Here is a 24210-nt window from a genome sequence, read left to right as displayed (position 1 = left end):
AATTTTTCTAATTGTTTTCATCTCTGCTGTTTTTAACATCCTTTTTGTTCTCTTTGTGGCAGGTCTTGTTTCTGCCGCGTATGTCATTATTGGTCTGATGACTGTTTTGTAAATTCTGCCTTTCGTTTCTTTCCCGATATTTTTATTTCTCCATATTGTTTCATTTCGGCAGCCTGCGGCTCGGTCTGCTATATTTACTTGATCTTCCACTTCGGTTTCGAGCTTTCCGTAGCTAGATAATGTGATGCCTAGATATTTAAACTCCATCACTTGTACTATTTGACCACCCCGCTCCAATTTACATCTTACTGATTTTTTATAACCTTATTTTAGGCATTTTCTTATTATTTCGTCATTAGTAATATTAAATAAAACAAGTTTCAATTTGTCCTTCTTCCTAGATTAAAAATCTGACCCTATAGATGCTTACAGACAGCTGGTAAATGGTATTCTAGAAAAAACCTTCAGAGGTAAGCTAGTCGCCGGCGCTCGGTCCATAGCGACATTCGACGCCTAAATGTTTCCGTAGAAACCTAAGACTGGTGAAAACACTGAATCTTTCTTTTGGAATATCAGTTATCTCGGCTCTTTGTGTAGTATCTTTTTCATTTTCGAGAAAAATAAAATCTTCTATCTCAAGATAGATAAAGTTGAAAATAATATATAATACATGGAAATTAAAATGTATTGTGTTTTGTTATGTTAGAATATTAGAAATTATTATGATGAAATATTTGGTAGTTTTATTGAGTGGTATTAGAGCTAGTGCATAACATTATTGTCGCTTGTTTTTAAAACATACTTCTCTGATTTTGTATAACCTTATTTTAGGCCTGGTAAAAACACTGAATCTTTCTTCTGGAATATCAGTTATCTCGGCTCTTTGTGTAGTGTCTTTCATTTCCGAAAAAAATAAAGTTTTCTAAAATTTTTACCAATTTATTCTAAGTCTTCTAAATATGTGAATTTCTTATCTTGTTTGTTAATTGTCAGTTCTACTTTTACCTTATATCTTTGATATGTCTTTTGTGCTGTCATTCGTTATGTTTTAGTCACGTTGTTACGTTTAATATAATATATTGGAAGTTTATTGAGGAGCAAGTTAGCAATTTCAACACTTTTTTTTTTCGTTTTTTATAGAGGCGTTTAATTTCACTTAGATCTTTTATATCGTAGATCAGCCTTTATAATGTTAATACGTTGGCGTGTTGAAAAAGTACTGCGGAATTTGTCTGTTTGAATAAATTAAACATATAGACAGGTTTATAAAGCTCTGTTAATTTTTGAGTTTTTTAACGACATTTTATTTTTTGTTGAAAATTTTAATTTTAGCGAAGTAGTTTTGTATCTCGGTAAGTCCAGGTTTTTTAACTCCGCCTACAGGATCATTGACATACTACCTCAATGATCTTGTTGCCGGTCCTAAGCCCGGAAAAAGGAGGAAGGTTCTTGGGTCAGATTAGCACTTTAGCCAAGTTAAAAAAACCTTGTCTTTTTTGAAAAAAATATTTTTTTTTTATTTTCGGTACAGACTATTTATGACTTATTTTAAAAATTTGCGACTCTCAGATCAACGATGTTGCTAAAACATTTTATAGTAAAGAAGTTGCGTGACCAGCGGAAGGTTCTAGTAGTTTGAAAAAGATCAAGAACGATATAATCGAGAATGGAGACAACATAACGACAGTCAAATTCCAATCAGCAGATGAGTACTTATGAAAATAATCAGGGAAATGTCCCGTAAAATTGATGAAACTTCTAGTCAAACCAACGAGAAATTAGAAATTTCTAGAAATTGTAATTAGAAATTCAAAAATGTTTACAGTAAAGATCGAAAGATTAAAACATAAATATGTAAAATTTATTTGTCATTACAATCAATTGTGGTTAAGTCCCATATAATAATGCCAAACCAAAACAATTACAGATTCTTCTATAATATTTATATAAGCAGTATTCATACTTTTAATTCAATAGTCGTGATAAAATCCACAATTAGAACCACGTTTTAGTATACAGCTGTGTGGTGATTTGAATCATCAGTTTTGATTTTTGTATTCTGAAAATATAGTCGGCAATTGATTTTTGGCGTAAGTTGGCATTTTTTGCAAATCCACTATAGTTTTGAAATTACCTGCTCTTATAGTATCTTGATAGACTTTTAGTTTATTAAGCTTCTGTAGAAGAGGCTACTAGACTGCAATAGCATTAAGACATTAAGTTACGTATTTTCTGTAAATACTGTATACTACTGTATAAATATAAATGTAAATCAATGTTCTGAAACTACACTGACCGGCAAAAAAGTAGCCACCCTATAAATTTCCAAAAATAAAAATTCATAAGAAGTTTTATGCACTATTTTATATTGTATACTCAACATCTTTTTATTTTTAATACACAAAATGGTCATTACTGCTTGATTCTTTAGCATAATTTATTTAATTAGAAGGCTACAAAAGAAAATAGTGTAATATCGAAACGAATTACAAACAACAAAAATTAAGGGTGAACTTGAACAACATTGTCTTATATCGGATATTATGCCCTAAAACATCAATAACCGTTTACATACGATTTAGGAGGAAAAGGAACAAATTTTAAATAAAAACATGCTTTTTCACGAAGCTTCTTCTTCTTTCTGGCTGGCCTGTTTGACTTCTAACCCTACGATGAAGTTTATCAAAAATATGTTCGATGATATTCAGATAAGGCTGCAGGTTGGCCATTCTAGAGTATTATTTCCTATTTCCCGTTAAGTAATTTGTTACGATTTTTAATTCATGTACATTTAATTGATATTTGTTATTATCATGCATAAAGTCAAAATTGTCTCAATAAATGTAGTATGGTTAAGCTAAATATTATGTTTTTATGGAATTAAACCACAATTATTGGTTGTGATTGTGATGAAAATTACATTTTTAATTAACTATGCTTTTTCACGAAGCTTCTTCTTCTTTCTGGCTGGCCTGTTTGACTTCTAACCCTACGATGAAGTTTATCAAAAATATGTTCGATGATATTCAGATAAGGCTGCAGGTTGGCCATTCTAGAGTATTATTTCCTATTTCCCGTTAAGTAATTTGTTACGATTTTTAATTCATGTTCATTTAATTGATATTTGTTATTATCATGCATAAAGTCAAAATTTTCTCAATAAATGTAGTATGGTTAAGCTAAATATTATGTTTTTATGGAATTAAACCACAATTATTGGTTGTGATTGTGATGAAAATTACATTTTTAATTAACTATTTGAAACCAAATTTCTTCTTCATTTGGAGCTATTTCTGCAAGTCTGGGTAAAATCTCTTCTTGTAGCAAGTCTAAAAACTTTTTTGAATTTAAATTTTCCTCATAGAAAAATGGTCCAATAATATTGTGTTTAAATATTCCTAACCAGACATTTATTTTTCGACGATATTGGGTATGGCCTTCAATAATATCCTCAGGCTTTCCTGTCGACCAAATCCTTTAATTTTGAACATTTGGTTTATTATTGAATGTAATGTACATTAATCACTAAACAAAATGTTTTTTTTTAAATTGTCTGTCTGCGTTAGCCCTCTCTAAAATTTCATAACAAAAATTCCGCTCGTCACTCAACATCTCCTTCTCTTAGTTCTTGATGACATTGAAATTTATATGAACGGAAATTATTCATTTTCTAAATATTTAAGACCGTGGAATTATGAATATTAAACTGGTCTGCAATGGTCCGAGAACTTATTTTAGGATGTTCTACAACTGCTGTTAATACATTTATTTAATTTTGATTTTCTAAATTTCTTGGTACCTCAGCAATATTGTTTGTACAGGTACAATTAGAAATCACGGTCCCAGTATTTTCAAAATTTTGTAAAATCCTTTGAATTGTTGAATGACTTTTAATTGGTTTATTGCGATATCATACGCTAAATAAAGAACCGACAATTCGCGCACTATTGCCTGAATAAAACATTTTTATTATTGCTACTTTCTCCTCAACTGAATACATTTTTAATCAATTTTATTGTTTTTTAAACAATAAATCACAAAATAAAAATTTTGGCAATTCAAATATTGTCAAATATCAGAAACACCAATATGACCAAACGCAACATGTCATACACATTTTTGCACAGCTTGTGGCCTGACTTTAAGGGGTGGCCTAAAAAATGTATTATATTCTTGCAAAATTTTGGAATACGTTTAATTCGTAGAACAATTTTAACATTTGTTTTCGATACATATTTCAGTCCTCTACAAATAGTTTTTCTTGACTTTTGGTGTAAAATAATTAGGGAAGCAGGAATTCAACAATTTAGAATTTTCCACTGTGTTTCCTATGGCCCGTTTGACGATTCACCACCCTGTATGGTACTGAACATCAAATTAATTTAAACGACCAAAAAGTATTATAAAATAATCGAAACAAACCTGAGCTTAGTCCAGATAATCTCGCAGATAGGAACGTCCTTCTCTGACTAAATTTTCTATAATGAGTTCCCTTTGTAATCAACAACCTCTGATCAGTGTTAAGTTGATGGGGTGCAATGCTACCTTCTGCTAAACTATTACAAAGCTTCAAAGTGTCTAAATTTGGATTATCACAACCAAATATCTTCTCCAACTTAAGAGCTAGCCACAAATTACTACTATCAAGGACATCGTTTATGATATTTCTTAAAAGATTTAAGGCGTCAGATGAAATGTCTCCATCATATTTGGGAATGTGTGATAATAAATCCACCATTTCCTTGTATAAAATATTTGGGGCAGATTCTTCGTCAAGGGTACAATCAAACGCACGCCATTTTTCCTCCAAATTTAAATACATTAACCATTTGTCCCGTTCGAGAGAATGTTTTGATGGTAAGTCGTATTTCTTCGACCATTGGTGAGCTAGTTTTAAAAGATGATATTTTTCTATGCTAAAAAGATTATTATAATTAAAATATTATAGATAAAATATTCTGGTACACTTGCATCATCCGGTAGTGATAATAGCAAAGTACGAGTAATAGTTCTAAAATCTAATAATTTTTAGGGTCGATAACTTTTGGAGCAAACGACCTATTTTTATTTAGCAAAGCAGCAAAATTAAATGTTATCGTTTCTTTATTAATTAGTAATATGCTTTGTAAACAGTTTTTTACAAATTAGACTATTATAAAGGCAAACTGAAAATACATTCTCTTCTGAAATCCTAGTAGGACAAACTTCTATCCTCTAGAACTAGGCAAAATCACACCATCGTAATGTTTCTACCACCGTACACAACTCACAAACTCTAACTCTTAAATAAAATGTTGATATAAAAAATACCGGGATATATATATATATATATATATATATATATATATATATATATATATATATATATATATATATATATATGAGATGTCTTCCACCGTACACTGTAAACCCTTAAATAAAATGTTTGTGAGATCACTCACTTGTGAGAAAATCCCATTAAAGTGAAGCTTTTCAGCTCTAGCTGAAGTGAAGCGTTTCAGCACTAGCTGAAGTGAAGCGGTATTATCAGTAGAAATCAATTCTATTAAATAAATCAGTGCAAATCAGCAAAGGATTTGGAATAAAAATTGAGGAATTTATGGTTAATTTGACCTAGGTACAGCCAAATGGAAACTTAGATTCAGAAAAGTATTGCAATTAATGCGCAGGGGAGGAAATTGCAATAACTGCATTATTTTCAATTACCACTAGTCTAAACTTGATACTCGTTTTAGTGTTATAATAAAACCAAAATATTAAAGTTAAATAATTACTTTGTTACATTTAGTTATACAATAGGCTCCATTTAATTTCAAAGACAATATCAATGTAGTTTTATTATCACAAAACTACGTTGATAGCATGGACGTTTCGATGTCCAACGACATCGAAAGGAAACAACTTATCTGGTACTGACATGTACAGAGAATGAACGAGAACAGATTACCTAATCAAACACTCAATTGGATACCACATCATCAAAAAAAGGGGACACCCAAAAAGAACTTGTAACGAAGGAATTCGTAAAGCCATGAGTGTGAGAAATTTTGAGGATGGACAATTGGAAAATCGAAGAACATGAAGTCTATACAGATTGAACCAATTTAAAACGGAACATACAATTTAATATATGTCTGTTTGAACTGCATTTGAAATAGTTGACCAATATAAAACTTGGACAAAAATAAATCCATACCCGGTGATAGACATTGTATAAAATATCGTTCAACTATCTGTCTCCTTTAAAGGAAAGAGGAGCTTGCCTAATAGTCGCAGAGATAGAGCCAAAATTTTGAACTGATCAGTAATATGACATTTCTCTATTGGAATATATTCATTGTAACTGGGTTAAGACTTTGCGTTACAGACGGACGCCCCTCGTGGTACAGGGGGTGGCTATACAGGGATGAAGTTGTCATTTTTTTCGGAAAAATTAACGATCGATAATATGGCTGAAAATTTGCCCAGAGTAAGATCTTGGTATAACTAGACGAAATCCCAAAGGGCGGACGCGAGAGTGGATACATAAGGGGTGGCGGACAGGGGTGAAGTTGCAATTTTTTGGGGAAAAATTAACGATAAGTAATATGTCCGCCATTTTCATGGCTCATTATTTAGCCCCTAAAAACTCTAAATCCAAAAGGGCGGACAGCTGGGTTGGTACAGAGAGCCATAAAACGGGGTCAAATGTACCACTTGCCGGCGCATTTTAGGTCTCGGTAACAATTTTCAAACTGATTTTATTATGATATTTTTATACCGATTGATTTGAAAATTTGTATGCTCACTTCTGTTACTATTCTGAGAAGCGTCAAGTAGAGTTTTCCTCAAAATTTTCCAAAAAAATTTCCGTAAATGAAAATTTTCGTAATTTTTTGAGGTAAAATCTAATTTGTAGAATCCTTTCGATTTTCTGTAAGTTATACCATGATTTGTTTCCAAAAATTTTCAAACGATTTTTCCGATAAGAAAAAAAATTTAGAAAAACTTTAAAAATTTCGTCATTTTTCTCACTCTCATTGAAGTCATCATCTTCGTCACTTCCACTTTCAATAATATCACTTTCATTATCTGCTTCATTTTCAATCACTACTTCTCGAACTGATTCTGGCATCTGAGGACCACTAAACCATTTGAATTTATATGTTTCATCTTCAAACTCCCAACCATGTTCTTCAACAATCAATTCTGTTGGTACTTTTTTATGAGCATTTGTCCAAATATTTGAAATATAATGAGCTCGCAGTAGATGCTGGTGTAATTCATCTTGACATGGTGGTAAGCTTGAAGCATCGAAATTTTTTAGTTTTTTTTTAAAGGCTCATTCACATCATGCAACTTATACTGCCGGTTAAATAGTGAAAATCTGACATCGTTTACTTTTCTTTTTGGAATTGTTCTCGTCAGTCCTGTTCCATATAAGTGACATATGAAAGTTTCTAAGGTTTCAAAAACTTCATTACAATCGAAGTCAGTTTCACCAAGTTGGATAAAAGCATCTTGATACTTATTACATTTAGCTCATGCGTCTAGAATTACTGATCTAAATGAACGCGCATCATTATTATTTTAATATGTTAAAATAATAATGATGCAAAATTAATGTCCAAACAGAATTTATAAAATTATAATTAACTAATGAAAAAAAAATTCAATCAATTTGAAAGTTAAAAAAAAATATTGAAAATATCTACAAAGTAAATTTCAAAACTTAAAAAATTGATAATTCCACTATTAAATTGATTTTTATTAATAATTATTTGTAAAATGTTAAAGGAATTCTACAAATTGAATTTTACCTATTGATAAATAGAAATAATATATTTCGTATTTGATTATTAATGTAATAATAAATCAAATTTTTCTTATATCTGAACAATCATTATTTATGCAATATAAATTTAAAAACCTTTTTATTGTAATAAAAAATAAGTAAACTTACTATTTGTTATACCAAAAATATTTAATAGTTAACATTATAAAATTACTTTAATTTAATAAAATATCAAATATCAAACATTTATTCAATTAAAAATTAATTCGTAAAATATTTATATTTAAGAAAAAAAATGTGATTTGTAAAGTAAATATGACTGTAGTTTGAAAAAAAAAACATTATTATAATATCATTTTAAAACTACAAAATATTCTATAAAAGATTCAGACGATGACGTAGAGTTTTATCAAATGTTTTAGAAAAGTTTTTCTAAATTTTTTTTCTTATCGGAAAAATCGTTTGAAAATTTTTGGAAAAAAATCATGGTATAACTTACAGAAAATCGAAAGGATTCTACAAATTACATTTTACCTCAAAAAATTACGAAAATTTTCATTTACGGAAATTTTTTTGAAAAATTTTGAGGAAAACTCTACTTGACGCTTCTCAGAATAGTAACAGAAGTGAGCATACAAATTTTCAAATCAATCGGTATAAAAATATCATAATAAAATCAGTTTGAAAATTGTTACCGAGACCTAAAATGCGCAGGCAAGTGGTACATTTGACCCCGTTTTGTGGCTCTCTGTACCAACCCAGCTGTCCGCCCTTTTGGATTTAGAGTTTTTAGGGGCTAAATAATGAGCCATGAAAATGGCGGACATATTACTTATCGTTAATTTTTCCCCAAAAAATTGCAATTTTACCCCTGTCCGCCACCCCTTATGTATCCACTCTCGCGTCCGCCCTTTGGGATTTCGTCTAGTTATACCAAGATCTTACTCTGGGCAAATTTTCAGCCATATTATCGATCGTTAATTTTTCCGAAAAAAATGACAACTTCATCCCTGTATAGCCACCCCCTATACCACGAGGGGCGTCCGCCTGTAAGGCAAAGTCTTAACCCAGTTACAATGAATATATTCCAATAGAGAAATGTCATATTACTGATCAGTTCAAAATTTCGACTCTATCTCTTGGACTATAAGGAAGCGATAAGTGGTTTGACAGCATAATAACTGCTTGTTTAGTCTAGTTTTTTCAGTGATTCTAGGCAACCTATTTGGGTGGAGTTTTGACTTGTTCTTGAATGAGTTTCGAATCCAGCAGCCCGCTGAAGTATTGTATTTTTATAATATAATTATTTGACAACCTTTTGTTGGCCAACCACCTAGAGCGGAGTTGAGCCGAAATACATTGATTTCGTATGTTCCGTTTTAAATTCGTTCAATCTGTATATCGGACAACGTCGCCGCAACATTTAAAACGATTGTATATGTAGTAGTTGTTAAGTACAGCATAGCTGCTGACATTATTAAATCTTTGCAAGTCTGTGAAGCTAATTACGATCTGCCCTGTCAAATACTTTCCTTCGCCACTGCCTGGCGATCATGGTTTTTAAGATCCCTCTCTACGTCGTCTATCCATCTTTTACGGGGCCTTCCTCTTGTTCTGTTTCCTTGGGGCTTCCATCTCTGGACTACTTTTACAGCTCGATTATCTGGCATTCTTTCTAGGTGACCAAGCCAGTTTAGTCTTTGTGACTTTACAAATCTAACAATATCTGCGCTCTGCATTAGTTCATCCAGCTCGTGGTTCATTTTAATTCTCCACGAACCATCGCTGCATTGGGTTGGTCCAAATGGTTGAGAGGGTCCACGTTTCACATCCATATGTGACCACTGGTCTAATTACTGTTTTGTAGATTCTAAGCTTAGACTCACGATTCAGTAACTTACTTTTCATTAAATCTTTGTATGCATAAAAGCACTTATTACCGCTAAGAATCCGGGCTTGTATTTCTTGACTGTGTTGTCATTTATTATTGAGCCTAGGTAGGGAAAAGTGGAGGCATATTTGTAGGTATGGTTGTCTACCTTCAGATTATCATGTTGATTCGATTTTGTGCACTCCATATATTTTGTTTTGCTTTCATTTATATATAGACCAAACGTAGCAGCTTCTCGTTTCAGTTCTATAACTTTTTCGCTTAATACCCTTTTGTTGCGGCTTATTATGGCAACATCATCCGCACATGCGCATATTTGCAATGATCTTGATGATTAACACTATTGGATTTCTTATATAGTTATTTTAAGTCAAAGGTCTAGCCAACAAGCCTACAACCACTCGCATATTGAAAGAGGAAATTCAAAGCTGTATCAATGAAATTCAGCCATATTTATGCAAAATAGTCATGGAAAGTTTTGACAAAAGAGTGCGTATTCCGGCAAAGCCGAGGAGGCCTTCTACCTAATATGCTATTTCATACAGGATTAAATAAAAAAATTACAATCTAAAGAAAAAAAAACAGCCTATTCAATTCAAATCTTGCGTAAATTTTGGGACACCTTTTATAATCACTTATTAATACTTACTTGGTTTCAACTTTCTCTATATACTTTAAAAAGTATTCAACAACGCAATCTGCTGATACACTATGTAATTCAAATTCTTTATTACATTGCAACCAAAATTCTACTTCGTTGCCGTCGCGATTTTCGAATTTATACTCCCACTGCTTAACTAACACAATATCAACAGGTATATCTTGGATTTTAGCTATTTTTAAAGCAGCTTCAAATAAATGATTGTTTAAAAGAGCTTTCAAGCAGTCATCTACAGCCGTAAGTTCGTCTTTTTCGTGTAAAAATGCTTCAATGTCGAATCTAATATCACTGTTAGAACCATGTATGATTTTAAGAATCTCAAGTAGATTACTTAGATCTGGACAACGAATAAACTCCTTTAAATTCATTTGTGATAAGAGTTCGATGAGAAGAATTTGTTCATAAAATGAATTCATATTGTACTGTAGTGCCGAGGACAGTAGATCAAGTGCTGTACTTTCTAGCCAGATTTTATTGGTTAAATATGTCATCTCATGGTCGTTATCGGTGATGATACTGAATCTTCTGGACTGGCCTACGCACGATTTAAAAGTTTCTAGTTTTGATGTGAGAAATGTAGTATCTCTAGCACCATTTAAGCACAAATTTAGAAATTCTAAAAAATATCTCAGTGCGTTACCCTACAATAAAACGAAATAATGAGAATTCGTTATATAACATAATATACAATAACTAAAATAATTTATACAATTCTATCAGATCTCAGTAGGTACCTAGTCAAAGTTCATAAATAGCTGTAATCCGGCAGCAGGGTACCTTTCCGTATGCATGGAAGGGTGGATAGTTGAAAACTATTCTATCTTTTGTAAAATTATTCACTGAATACGAATGGTCCCCCATCTCAAAAAGTAGTAACGTTTGTTTAGCAGAAAATGGTTGACTTCAACTAGCGCGGTCGTAAATATTATTGACTTGGCCCATTATTAAGACCGGTCCGAAGCGATAAGCAAACGAGGTAGACAAAGTTGGTCTTTTGACAATTAACACTGACTAGACGGTACTCCTATAATAAAGCAAAGGATCCACAAAATTTACAATAATTACGACGACAAAAACAAAAAAACGGATGTATAATATATTGCTTATATACCCGAAATTATTGTTTTGAAATGAGTTTTAAAATAAATTAAATCCATTTTAATTGCTAAGATTATAGAAAAACAAACATTAATAATAATGTGTGGTTCTGAAACAAACCGTTTTTTTTTTAATCGTAACATTTGTAGATTTGATGACAGTATCACTCCACACATAGTTCTGTTTCGCTATCGCTATCCTCATTTAAATTAATTATGATCGGTTCAATTATATTATGATCTACATGAACATATGAATTTTCTTTACTTATTACGTGTCGGACTGAATTTCTCCAACTACTTGGAAGAATATAATTGACACATTTTCTTATTAACTCTACAACAGTACTACTTAACGTTGGAGAAATATTTTGTGAACTCACGTTAGACTTCAATTAGTGCCACATATGTTCTATGGGATTAAACATACAATAATAGGGTGGAAGCCGCAGTACTGAATGTCCCATTTCCTCTGCCAATGTATCATAAACATACACTTTTTTTTATAGAAAATGCCTTTAAAATTTCTAAAAGCTCTTGTTTGGTGTAAAACTCTTCAAAATACACATCATTCGTCTCCATGTAATTTTGAATTTCCAATTTAGTATTATTCGAGTTTGGAGCCTTACTTAGTTGGCGACTGTGATAGCTTGCATTGTCCATTACTATCACGCAATTCTGAGGAATGTTTGGCATAAGATTATTTTTGAACCCTCCTTCGAAAAATTCTGCCGTTGTATCTTCATGGTAGTCGACGTAGGAGTCTTTAATATTCTTTGCAGATAGCCACAGGGCATTTGGAATCCAACCATTTTCTGATCCAGCATGTAAAATCGTTATTTTTTCCCCTTTATTTGATGGAGTTTTTGTCTTACATTTACCGGAGGAATCGGCAAATCCTTTAGGTCGCATTGAATGTGTTTCAAACCATGTCTCGTCGAGGTAAATTATCGAACGATTTTCAGAACGGAATTTTCTTATCGAAGTTATATACTCATAACGCCATTTTTGTAATCTATGAGATTCCATAATTACTTGTCTTTTGTCAATTATACGATATCTAAAGCCCATACTATTCAAAATTTTCCATAAGCTGGTGAGGCTACAGCTTATTTGGTTTCGTCAAGATTGATCCGTTGCTTCAGAGCTCTTAATGTAGGTATGCGTTGCTCTTCGTACATGGTATAGACTTTTCGACGTATCAAGTCCTTATCGGCTTCGTCCATACATTTGGTGAAACTGGAATCTTTACGTTTTTTTCTTATTTCTATGTGATTTGATGTAATGCTTTTTACTGTGGTCAGAGGTATTTTCGTCAAATCGCATATTTCACTCGTAGCGGAAGTTGTATCAAGTCCTCTTTTAAGTAAGGTACTGTATATAGTTTTTACAATTTGCTTTGAATCTACAGATAAATGTTTCTTCTTTACCGGAACATTAGAAGAAGCCCCATTATTATTATCCCACGGACGCCACATAATCATAGAAAACGTAATGAATAAAATGAGTAATACTACTTAACACTTCCTGTGATACATCAAGACAAACAAATTTTATCAAGAACTCGTATTTAAATACTGGTTGGTGTTCAGTTCCATAAACTTATTATATAAATACCTGAAAACCACTTAAAAGGTGATTAGCAAACCCGTCGCGCACGACCATCGAATTCGAAAAACCCTCTTATCAGTAAAGTTTCGTCAATATAAGCCTTATCTGTATTAATGAAATTATGAGTTTGGATTGTACGCAATTAAATCAACATTAAGAAATGAAGATTGACAAATTTTACCAGGAAACATATTTAAATTTTACCTGAAAGCGGGCCTTTTATACTATTATCGGTTAACCCAGGATGTTTATAGTCGGTACTAATTGAAGTCAACCATTTACTGCTAAACAAACTGTACCAATTTTTATAAACAATTTTTTTTATAAATAAAGTTTAGTCCCGTTGTAAAGTACGGTTAAAAATAGATTAAAAATGCTATATATGTTAAATATAAAAATATTATAGTTTAAAAGTTATTCAAATTTTGAAGTCGAGAAATCGAAGACTTAGTCTAACTTTTAGTCCTCATAACTTTTTACATGGTGGATTTTTCTCTAAAGGCTCACATAAATAGAAAGTTTGAACCTATTTCGGCAATTTACTATTGACAAAAATGGAAGAAACTTTGGTTTTCAATGAGTTAACAAGCAATAAACAAATAGCTTTTCGTCCTTCCGGAATCACAAGCATACAGCGGGCGAGTACGTGTTATTTACGTGCACGTGTATTATGCATGCTAAATAGTGGCTATTTTAAAACTTCAATATATCGATGCAGACGAATGCTTGGAGAATTTGCTTGGAGAGTCGGAGTAATTCAACGTTTTCGAGAAACGAACGACCATACGAGACGGCGTAGACACGGAAGAGGTAGACTCAAAACACCACGTCAAGATCAGTTTATCCGATTTCGTACTATAAGAGAACGTTTTGTCACAATGAGACATTTACAAATACAAGTGGCAGATATTCATAATATTCAAATTAGTAGAAATGATGAATCGAGTTATTGCTTATATATCTCTGATAGACGTGCGAGAGTTATTCGACGGCCAAGTGCAACATGTGACCTATTACTTTATTCTATGGAAGATCTGTAATAGTTTGAGGAGGAATATCTCGTACAGCGCGAACGGACCTTGTTGCTTTACGAAGAGGTTCCTTAACAAGTGAAAGGTATATTATAGACATTTTGTCTAACCATGTAGTTTCATTTACTCCTTACATAGAAAATAATTTTCTTTTAATGCATTGATATAATGCATAGTGATTATTTGGACGAGGTTGAACTTGGACATACAAACCATGAACTGGCCACCCTGCAGCCCTGATCTAAATATCATAGAGAATTTGTGGGATATTATCGATCGCCAACTCAGGACCCGACAACCACCACCTGTCTTTCTTGACAACATAGAAGTTATGGTGAGAGAAGTTTGGGGTGCAATTGATCAGGACCAAATACGCCGCTTGATTTTAAGTATGCCTCGTCGCTGTGAAGAAGTAATTAGATGTATATGTGTGGAAATACTCTTTATTAAGTGTTTTTGGGAGAGGGAATTGTTAAAGATTATTTAGGTTGTGTTTGCTTAGGCTTTAGCTGTATTAAATGTCAATAAAGTTTATGTAAGTAGTGTTTTCTTTGCTATAAATTTTGATAAAAACTTGTTACGTTTAGTTACAAGTTCTGTATAATCTTTGATGATACAGATAATTTGTTTACGAAAATATTGAGAAAGGATGAAACTATCTTAAAACATTTTAAGGTCCATTTTACTCTGTCTGCAGCAGTCCTCAAGAGTTCTATTGTTGGTTTTCCACTCCACTGGTTTACATTTTTTAACTAAGACGTGCGTCGTCTCCCCGGTCCTCTTTTTCCTTCCACTTTCTCTTGTATAACCAATCGCATTAACTCATATTTTTCATTTCTTAGTATGTGACTAAAGTAGATCATTTTTCTCTCCTTTTCTTCTTCTTCTTCTTCAAGTGCCCTGTCCGTTGCGAACGTTGGCTATTAACATGGCAATTCTGATCTTATTTGCAGCGCTTCTGAATAGTTCGACCGATGTGAGCCCGAACCACTTCCTCAGATTTTGGAGCCACGAGTGTCTTCTCCTGCCTGGCCCTCGCTTACTGTCTATTTTTCCCTGGACAATCAATTGCAGTAGACGGTACTTATCGTGTCTCAATATGTGGCCTAGATATTCAAGCTTTCTTTGTTTAATTGTATTCACGATTTCTTTCTCCTTTCCGATTCTTTGGATTACCTCTGTGTTGGTGACATGTTCGGTCCAGGATATACGAAGAATGCGTCGGTACACCCACATTTCGAATGCTTCTAGTTTTCTCTCTCCTTTTAGTGTTGAGTATTTCTTTTTCTTTTTTCATCTTTCTTAAATTCTTCGTGTTTGTTACGTGTTGTGTCTCTGATATTTTCCACCTTCTTCAATAACACCACATGTCAAGGCTTTGCTAAATTTCTATAATCTGTTAGTCCATCTTCGAATCGAAGTTTTGGTTTTGTGATATGTTTATGTATGATATTGGCATTCAATGTATAGTATAGAAATTTGAATTATCTTGCTGTTACTTACCGGTATAAATATTTCAAAACTTTGCAGCAAAGTCTTCGGAAATCGATGCTTCATACAATTGTTAAGCAAATTTGCCACTGAGTGGGAATTTAAAGCAACTGACTCAAAATTGGTGAACATCTCGTAGATACTGCAAGATACTGCCAACCATGTTAACCAACAATTGATGATGGAATCAGGCTAAAATAAGATTATTATTTATAATAAGTTAGTTTATTTATAATTCCATGATGATGGCAGCAATACCATAATAATTGAGAATTATGTATTACAGTAGCTTTTAAATTTATTTAAATCTTTATTTCTAATTTCTAGAAACACTCAATTTGTCAGCGAAAAAATATAATTAATGTTTTCAAATTTAAGTAATTCAATGTGATTCATTTTTCAAAGTCTAAAACACTTGGTGTAAGGCGGATAATATCAGATACATTCTGAATCACTTCACAAATTCGACTATAAATAATTAAACTTTTTGTTACTAACATCTGTTATATCTGTATATTATTTATATATATATATATATATATATATATATATATATATATATATATATATATAAAAGAAATACTGGATATTAGTGACTGTCGATATAAACAAACAAACACTCTCTGACTGAGTGTTAAAGAAACACTCTTTTGACTTTTGTCTAGCTTTAGTAATTGTTTTATTCCTTTTTCAAGACACTGTAATATAAATAAAAAGAATATGTAAATATTTACAAAATATCACAATTCGTCACTGCAACATACTAGTCGTCGAGATTATTTATAAAAAGCTTTGACACTCAACATTAATAACATAAATGTAATATATAATGACAAAATACATTCTAAAATTTAAGTAAGGTAGTAAAACTTAGTTTATGACATCTTTTGATGGTGTGTTTTAACTCTGATACATAGAGAACAGAAAAAAAAAAATATGATTAAAATGTAATTAGGTGTTCTTAATATTGTACTTCTCTTCAAGAACCAAGAGACCCATCATGGGTAATTTTACTTTTTAATTTTTAAACCTGTCTTAATGGTATGCAACATATTATGCATACGCATGTATGCATAAATGTAAATACATAAATGTAAATATTTATTTTATTTTTACTAAAAACACCAAAAACTTTCCTATCAACTAAATATTCTGATGGTTTGAGTGATAATTTAAAGATTTGTTGGTTTTCTGTAGACTTTAGTTACATATCCTGCATTCTTCTTTGTGATTAACATACCTAGAAATGGTATTGAGTTTTTGTTTTCTTTTTACGTGGTGAAGTGGATTGATTCTTCTTTACAGTTAATGTCCATCAAAAATTTGTTCAGTACTTCTGGCCAATGAGGCTATATGGAGAACACATCATCTAGATATCTCGACTATACTGTGGGCTTTTGGTAACGTTTGTACCCAATAAGTTAACTGTCAAATTGGTTGCCACTCAGCCCCAATTTATAGATATTTACAGATTAAATCGAATAATTTCTTAATTTAAAAATTTTGGAAAACGATTTCCGAATTGGACACATCAAAACAAATGTAAAATGCAATTGTCATTACAAACACTTGTGGTTATCCCATATAAACATAATATTTAGCTTAGACACGTCAAAAGAAAACAGTTTCACTTATTAAACAAAGCACAGTACTATCCTAAACGTAATACTTCATCATCATCATCATCATCCAGCCTTCATTTATCACGTCCACTGCTGGACATAGGCCACCCTTAAACTTGAAACTCCTCAAATCTTTGCGATTTTGTGCTGTTTGTTGCCAATCTTTGGTGATACGCCTGATGGCGTCAGCCCAACGTGTAGATGGTCTTCCTCTACTACGTTTGTAATAGAGGACCAGACAAACGTAGTAGCAGACCGACAAAAGAGAACGTAATACTTAGATTATAATAAAAGCAATTAAAATAAAATGGTTCAATATTTCTTACATAAAATGTATCTTACCTCATAACTTGTTGCAAAAATGGCCAATAATGGATTTTTATACAATTGACATGCTTGTAACAAAGCTCTCGGTGGATCAGTACTATTATGACACCTTATCAAAGTCTGTAATAACGTTGCCTTCGTATTAGAAATGTCGATTTCCAGAAAATCCGATCCCCCTGAACTGCTGTTGCTTCCGTAACTTGACTGAGAGTTTAGACTGTAAAAAGATTCTCCGTGACTCAAATTTTCCAAACTTTTCCTGACACCGATCCTTGACAAAAAAAAATTCCTAGAATCTCTTTCACGCATTAACACGTTCTGATCGTCCACTTGAATATCATGAATAACACTATGGTTGAGATGTTCTAAAAGATTGGGATTCTTGAATGATTGTAGTATCGGTTTGAGGTGATCTATCGGATAGTTTTTTAGCTGTGCGAATATCAAAAACGGCAACCACATGTTATTAGTAGCACAAGATCTTAAAAACATCTCTGGTAGCTTAAGGTCGAAGTAGATGGTGAATTTAACCACTATATCATAGGTTTTCATGGCTTCGACGAAATAACTTCCTTCAACACACTTATCAAAATCAATAGCTTTAATAACTATCGGTTCTATTAAGGACAGTATGGTATACGGACTATTTTCGATGTTCATAAACATGTTATTTATACTATCCATGTCTGTACCATTTTCTAATAAAATATTTGCACATTTTGCTGCTACCCTTAAAAAATTTGAATCAACTCCTATCATTTCGAGAAAAGCTATACAACTAGACGTCATTTCTTTGTTAGTAAAATCCCTAAAAACAGTTTTATAAATTTTCTTCTGTACCTGCTTCACGTTTCCTTCCGGGAATCCCTTAAAGTTCTCGTATTGATTTATGAGAAATAATTTTGAAGCTATACTTGGTCTAAACTGTTTAACATAAAATAAATAATTGACCTTTTTTAAGTATCCAAATTTATTCCTTAGTTCAATGTTGTTAAAATCTGGTAAAGACTTGTTTTCAAACTGAAATGCATACAATTTTCTAACGTCCACTTTATAATGTTTCTGTAACAGATCGTAAAAAGTTATTTTCTTACTTAAAATAAGATCTTTTCGATTTACTATTGCGTTTAAATACTTCAATTTTTTCGGTAAATTTTCAACAGATTCCTTCAATACTACATCATTAATTTGAAAAACTTTCTCGCCGAGTATACTTTCTACGTTAACGTTTTCTGTAAAAAATATGAGAGACAACATAATTAAGGGATTTTTGTTAAAATACTTTTCCAAGTTGCTGCTCAAAAACGTTGATACTTTAAATATGTTGTTTTTTATGTTTTGTTCCGTTAATTGTTGAGTCAATTTTCTAAAATCTAAAATAAGGTCCAGGTGTCGGTTTTTATCTACCACGTCTTCAAAAATGTCGAAATTTTCAACACAAGCACTCAAAACAACGTGCAAATTGTTTTTAATACAATGGTCCACAAGTAAATGTAAAAATTGGTGCTCGGAAATATTAGATGTATACTTTCGTATGATCTGAAAAGTATTTTGTATGTGATTCGATTGGTACAATCTATATACAATGTTCGAAAAATTGTCTAAGTCCTTATGACAAAAAATGCCAAATTGACTTAAATCATTTAAAATTACATTTGATGTATTTGTCGATGTTTCGCTTGAATTCAGCTGGTTAATCATTTCATTGGTGATGGAAAACTTTTTAAAGACCTTCAGTAAGTTTTCAGAGACATCAAAATTGTCATGGGTCTCATTGTAGTGTACATTGATCCAGATCTTAAGTAACTTTATGTCGTTGTAGGCCAGAAGTTGTTTCCATAGAGCTTCTCTGGTCATAAAGGCTATTAGAGATATATCTGAAAAGAAAAAATAAAACTAAAATCGTTGGCTTACTTGACGGGACGAATCACAAGAGATATTACAAAACTTTATGTGGAGCATGAACAAAATGTGAAAGAAATAGGGCTAGCCGTCAACGTAGATAAAACTAAAGCCTTAATACAAACAAGGAAATAAATAAACTTGCAAAATTTGACAATTCTTCTTTAGGTGCCGTGTTCTTAGCGAAGGTTGGGCGATGACCTCTGCAAAGTCTTCCCTATTTTGGACTTTCCTTATTAAACTTTGAAAGTCTAATCCTGTCCAATCTTTGATGTTGCGCAGCCAGGTCATTTGTCGTCTACCCGGGCCGCGTCTGCCTTCTATTTTCCCTTCTATAATAAGCTGAAGGAAGTTATACCTGTCGTGTCTAAATATGTGTCCAAGATAAGAAGTTTTACGCTTCTTGACAATTTCTGTGAGTTCGCGTTCTCTATTCATACGCCTTAAAACTTCTTCATTTCTAACGCGGTCTGACTGTTAACGTCCAAGCTTCCACGCCGTGTAATAGTACACTATATACATAACACTTTATCATGCGATATCGTAGGGACAAATCAAGATTACGGGTAGTGAGTAACTGTCGCATCGTTAAGAAGGTGTTTCTTGCCTTTTCTATTCTACATTTAACCTCTTGTTCTTGGTCTTAGGTTTCATGTATCCAATAGCCCAGATACTTAAACTGTTTCACTTGTTCAACTAGATTGTTGTTGACTAGTATGTTTATAACTGGTGTGTGTTTTTTTGAAATTACCATTGTTTTGGTTTTTTTTACATTTACCTTAAGGCCGTTATAAACATACCCGTTATAAACATAGCCGTTAAAACACACACCAGTTATAAACATACTAGTGTATGTTTATAACTGGTGTGTGTTTTTTTGAAATTACCATTGAAACCATACCAAAGAAACTTGCAAAATTGGACAATAGACAACGCAAATATTGAAGTAGTAAAACAACTCACATACCTGGGCGTACAGATAACTGAGGGCGGCAGCGAGGAGGAGGAAATACGGAAAAGGATAATGCTTAATTACTATTTAACTGGGAATAAGCCACAATTAAAGGTTAAATACGTTTATTGACGTTTCAATTTCCACTTCGGAAATCGTTCTCAAAATACAAACATTAGCTTCAGAACAATATTAGGATAATGCTTGCTAACAAAGCATACTTCTACCTGTCACATGTGTTTGAATCCAAAGACATCCACAGGGAAGGAAAGTTCAAAATATATAAATCCTTCATACGACCAATACCAACATATGGCGTAGAAACATGGACCATGACAGAAAAGACAATAAACCTTATTAATAATATTTTTGAAAGAAAGGATATTGGGACCCATTTACGACAATGGTATGTGGAGAATAAGGTTCAACCACGAGATATACCAATATTACAAAGAACCCTCTAGCAAATAATGCAAAACTAGAAAGATTGCGCTCGACAGTTCACCTTGTAAGAATGGATAATAACAGAACACCCAGTAGAACGCTTAGTGGAACCAAATAAGTGATTCCAAGATTTTTACTTGGAACAAGTTAATGAGTTTAAAAAATATATTTTGAATATAAAGGCAGTTGGCTTAAATCGACGAGACTGTTAATAAAAATAACCTGATAACGTATATTCTCAAATTTTTTAATCACCAGAAAGCATGCATCTTTTGTGCTCTTGGATTCAGATTTTGTCTGGACACTAGTTTTTATGATTTCGATGATAATGCTTTCATAAACTCGTTTAGGTTTTGGCCTCTTCAAGGAATGCCTGCTCTTTTTTTTTCTTGCGAGAGTCTGGAGTGGGGGTTGAGTGACGTTAGCTTTATAAGAGTAGAAGGTAGGAAGGAGTAGATTATCCTTGTTGCCCAGTGGAGGACTTTCTCAGTGTTACCATTATACCAGGTATATAAGATTAAGGAACGGTTCTTGGATTCAGCGTTTTTGGCTTTGCAAATTGTTACCTGCGATTTTTAGATAAATAGTTTCCAGGACGCCATATTACTCATCAGGAAGTTCGTGGCCCGCTAAGTTGAGATGCTTAGCTGGCAGGAATGTAACTTTTTGCTTAGAAAATCTGGCGGGAACGTGCCCTCGGCGTTCCGGTGGCAGGGAGTTTTTAGAACCTCTTTTGCTCTGGCATTGGAGCTCTCTATGGTTCTTAGCACACATCTCTTGCTGAGAGACCGAATTCGACATTTTATTGTGGGATGTTGGCAAGTTGATGGATGAATGGATAAATGATTGGAAAGCGTGGAAATTTTTGTTCATGATTCTCCTTTCAGTGAAAAAGAAAAGTTTACCACATTCTTCTTAACCCATTCAGGGTGTTTTTAATATAAATGTCTCAGCTGAGGGTTTTGCTAAATTCAATACTCAGATAGGACACCGACGGTCTGAAGTAAAGCCTTTCCCCATTGAGCACGATATGGTTCTCATCCTCTACATGTCGAGTTGAGCCAGGATATACAAACAGAATTAGCTGCGTTTTAGCAGGGTTATGTGTGACTCTCCATTTATTACACCATTTGACTATTTTGTCTAGTTGTGCTTGGGCCCTGTCATACACAGACCGATCTCTTGGAATAAGATAAGCGGTACCTACTTGCGGAGTGCAGTCGCCATATAGAGTGCCACCAGCGTCCCACCAATAGATCTTGTGGGATCTATTGTTGGATCCTGTCGGATCTTTTGTTGGGAAAACAAAGGTCACTTTTGTGGATCGTGTATAATACTGCTGCTAGAATTGAGTCCTGGGGGACTACAGCCTATGGAAGGAAGGGTGTAGAAAATTTGTGTTTAACTTCGACTTAAACTTCCCGATTGGAGAGATAGGAATTCATTATTTTTAGAAATGAAATAGAAAGCTAGAAATAGATTATTTTTAGAAATAGAAATTAAGTAACGGAAAAATTATTTTTTGAAACACTTTCAGAAGTTTTTAGAAAATGAATCGACAGTCCAGCTTGGTGGAGTTTATCAATCAAGCCTACATGCCAGACTTGATCGAATGCCTTCATTCTAGGACATCTAATAAAATGCCTATTGCGAATAGGCGATGCTCATTGATGGATTGGATAGGAAAGTTGCTGCTTCAATCAATGCATTATGGGTAGAGTGTCCAGCTTTGAAGTTGAATTGGAAATATGGGATGATATGGAATTGTTCTAGAAAGACTAAAAGTCTTTCCCTAACGATTCTCTGGTAGACTTTACTTTAAGTGGTTAGAAGAGAAATAGGTCAGTAGGATTTTGTGCTGGTTCTTGGTTGCCCTGGTTTAGGGATTATAAGAAGTTATAAATCTGCCTGACGGTGTTCTCTTGTACTGGGGCCTCCATCGGATGATAGTCGACTCCTGTAAAGTATGTCTTCCACACTCATTCCTGTCTAAATCGCTGTTTAAAGTTTGGGTTATCTGGGGTTATGAAGGCGTTCTGAACTGAGTTTTTGAAAGCGTCGGCATTAAAAATGACATTGTTTACTCGGATGTGTGAGTGACTTTTTTGTCTATTTAGGATTTTGAATTTATTCCAGAATTTTCCACAATCTCGGTAGTCCAGGTCGGTGGTAACTCGCATCCACTGTTCGTGTTTCAGTTTGTTAATATCCAGTCTGATTGATATCGAGAGACGGTTACATCCTGTTTTTAAATGATCTCCAGATCTTTTATACTCTCTGATTAGTCTGCGCTTTACTTAGATTTTAGCGAGAACTCTATGTGGAAGTGTTGAAGTATACCATACTTGATTTTTGGAATAGCTAAGGGGAAAGCTTCTTGAAGAAGCTTTTAATTTCTGAAATACCTGTGTCAATTTGGTTAATTATTGACAAATTAACTAACTTATGGAGGTTTTGGCTGATGAACTCTTGAAATAGTCTAATTAACTTTATTAGATGATCTGATGTTATCAAATCACTGTCTTAGAGTAGTCTGCCATGACAATTTATGGTGTTATCAGCGAATTGGTATGTCTGCCATTAAAACCACCTTGTCAAGAGAGGATAAAAACTCGATCAGCGGCTCAGAGAGGGGTTCAGCTGGATGCTTATAGTACGAGATTATCGTGATTGTTTCGTTTTCTAGTTGAAGATTAATTGAGGTAATTTGATAAGGGGAAGGGATAATGTGAGGTGAAGATGGGATACTTTTGTGACTAAGTATGCCATTCTCATGACTGGCCCAGTATAAGTGCATCCTGAGAAGTTTGGTGAGGTTTTAAGAAAGGTATCAGTAAGAGACAAGACTTGCATGTCTGCAGTGAATAAAAGGTGTTTGACGAGTTCTCGTTTTCTACCGATAGCTGAACAGTTGACGGTATATGCTACAATATTTTATCTCTTTTGACATTCTAAAATTTCGTGACCATTCTGACAGCAACAGTTGCAGTATTTAGTGGAGGAGCGGGTGATAGTAGCAGAATGTGGAGCTTTACAGCCCCTTATCAAGCCGTCTATGCAAATTCAGTTAGAAAAAACTTCCGGAAAGTGTTTCTCTGAATCGAGGAAAGTTCGGACTAGACGAGTGGGTTTATTGTCCTTTTTTGCGATTATTCGGTAGATGAGGGTGAATCGGAAGTTAATTTCCTGAAGGCTGGCTAGTAGTTCTTCAACCGAAATTGCCTGCTCGATTTTTGTCACTACCAGATGGAACATAGCAGCAATAACAGGAGAAACAGAGAAGTTCATTAGGAATCGAGATATTTGTCTGAAGAAACTGCCTAATAATTGTCTGACAAAAATATATAGAAGCCAGTTTTTTGCATGACCAACCAGATCAATGGTAAATAAAGACGGTACATCAAAAC

At 33.2% G+C, this 24210-nt stretch overlaps 1 protein-coding gene across 1 annotated transcript in view; it reads right to left on the bottom strand.

The window, feature by feature from the left end:
• The window catches only part of LOC140447506 (spatacsin), a 92633-nt gene that overhangs the window by 56939 nt on the left and 11484 nt on the right, over positions 1 to 24210 (bottom strand). The window contains exons 4-7 of the mRNA XM_072540195.1: positions 17521 to 19382; positions 15569 to 15748; positions 10315 to 10967; positions 4423 to 4916 (exon numbers count right to left, since the gene is read on the bottom strand). Coding sequence (XP_072396296.1) covers positions 4423 to 4916; positions 10315 to 10967; positions 15569 to 15748; positions 17521 to 19382 — 3189 coding nt within the window. The remainder of the gene's footprint in view (positions 1 to 4422; positions 4917 to 10314; positions 10968 to 15568; positions 15749 to 17520; positions 19383 to 24210) is intronic.

This window comes from Diabrotica undecimpunctata, chromosome 8 (genome assembly GCF_040954645.1).
Source record: "Diabrotica undecimpunctata isolate CICGRU chromosome 8, icDiaUnde3, whole genome shotgun sequence".
Classification (NCBI taxonomy): Eukaryota; Metazoa; Arthropoda; class Insecta; order Coleoptera; family Chrysomelidae; genus Diabrotica; species Diabrotica undecimpunctata.
This window is presented reverse-complemented; position numbering and strand designations above follow the sequence as displayed.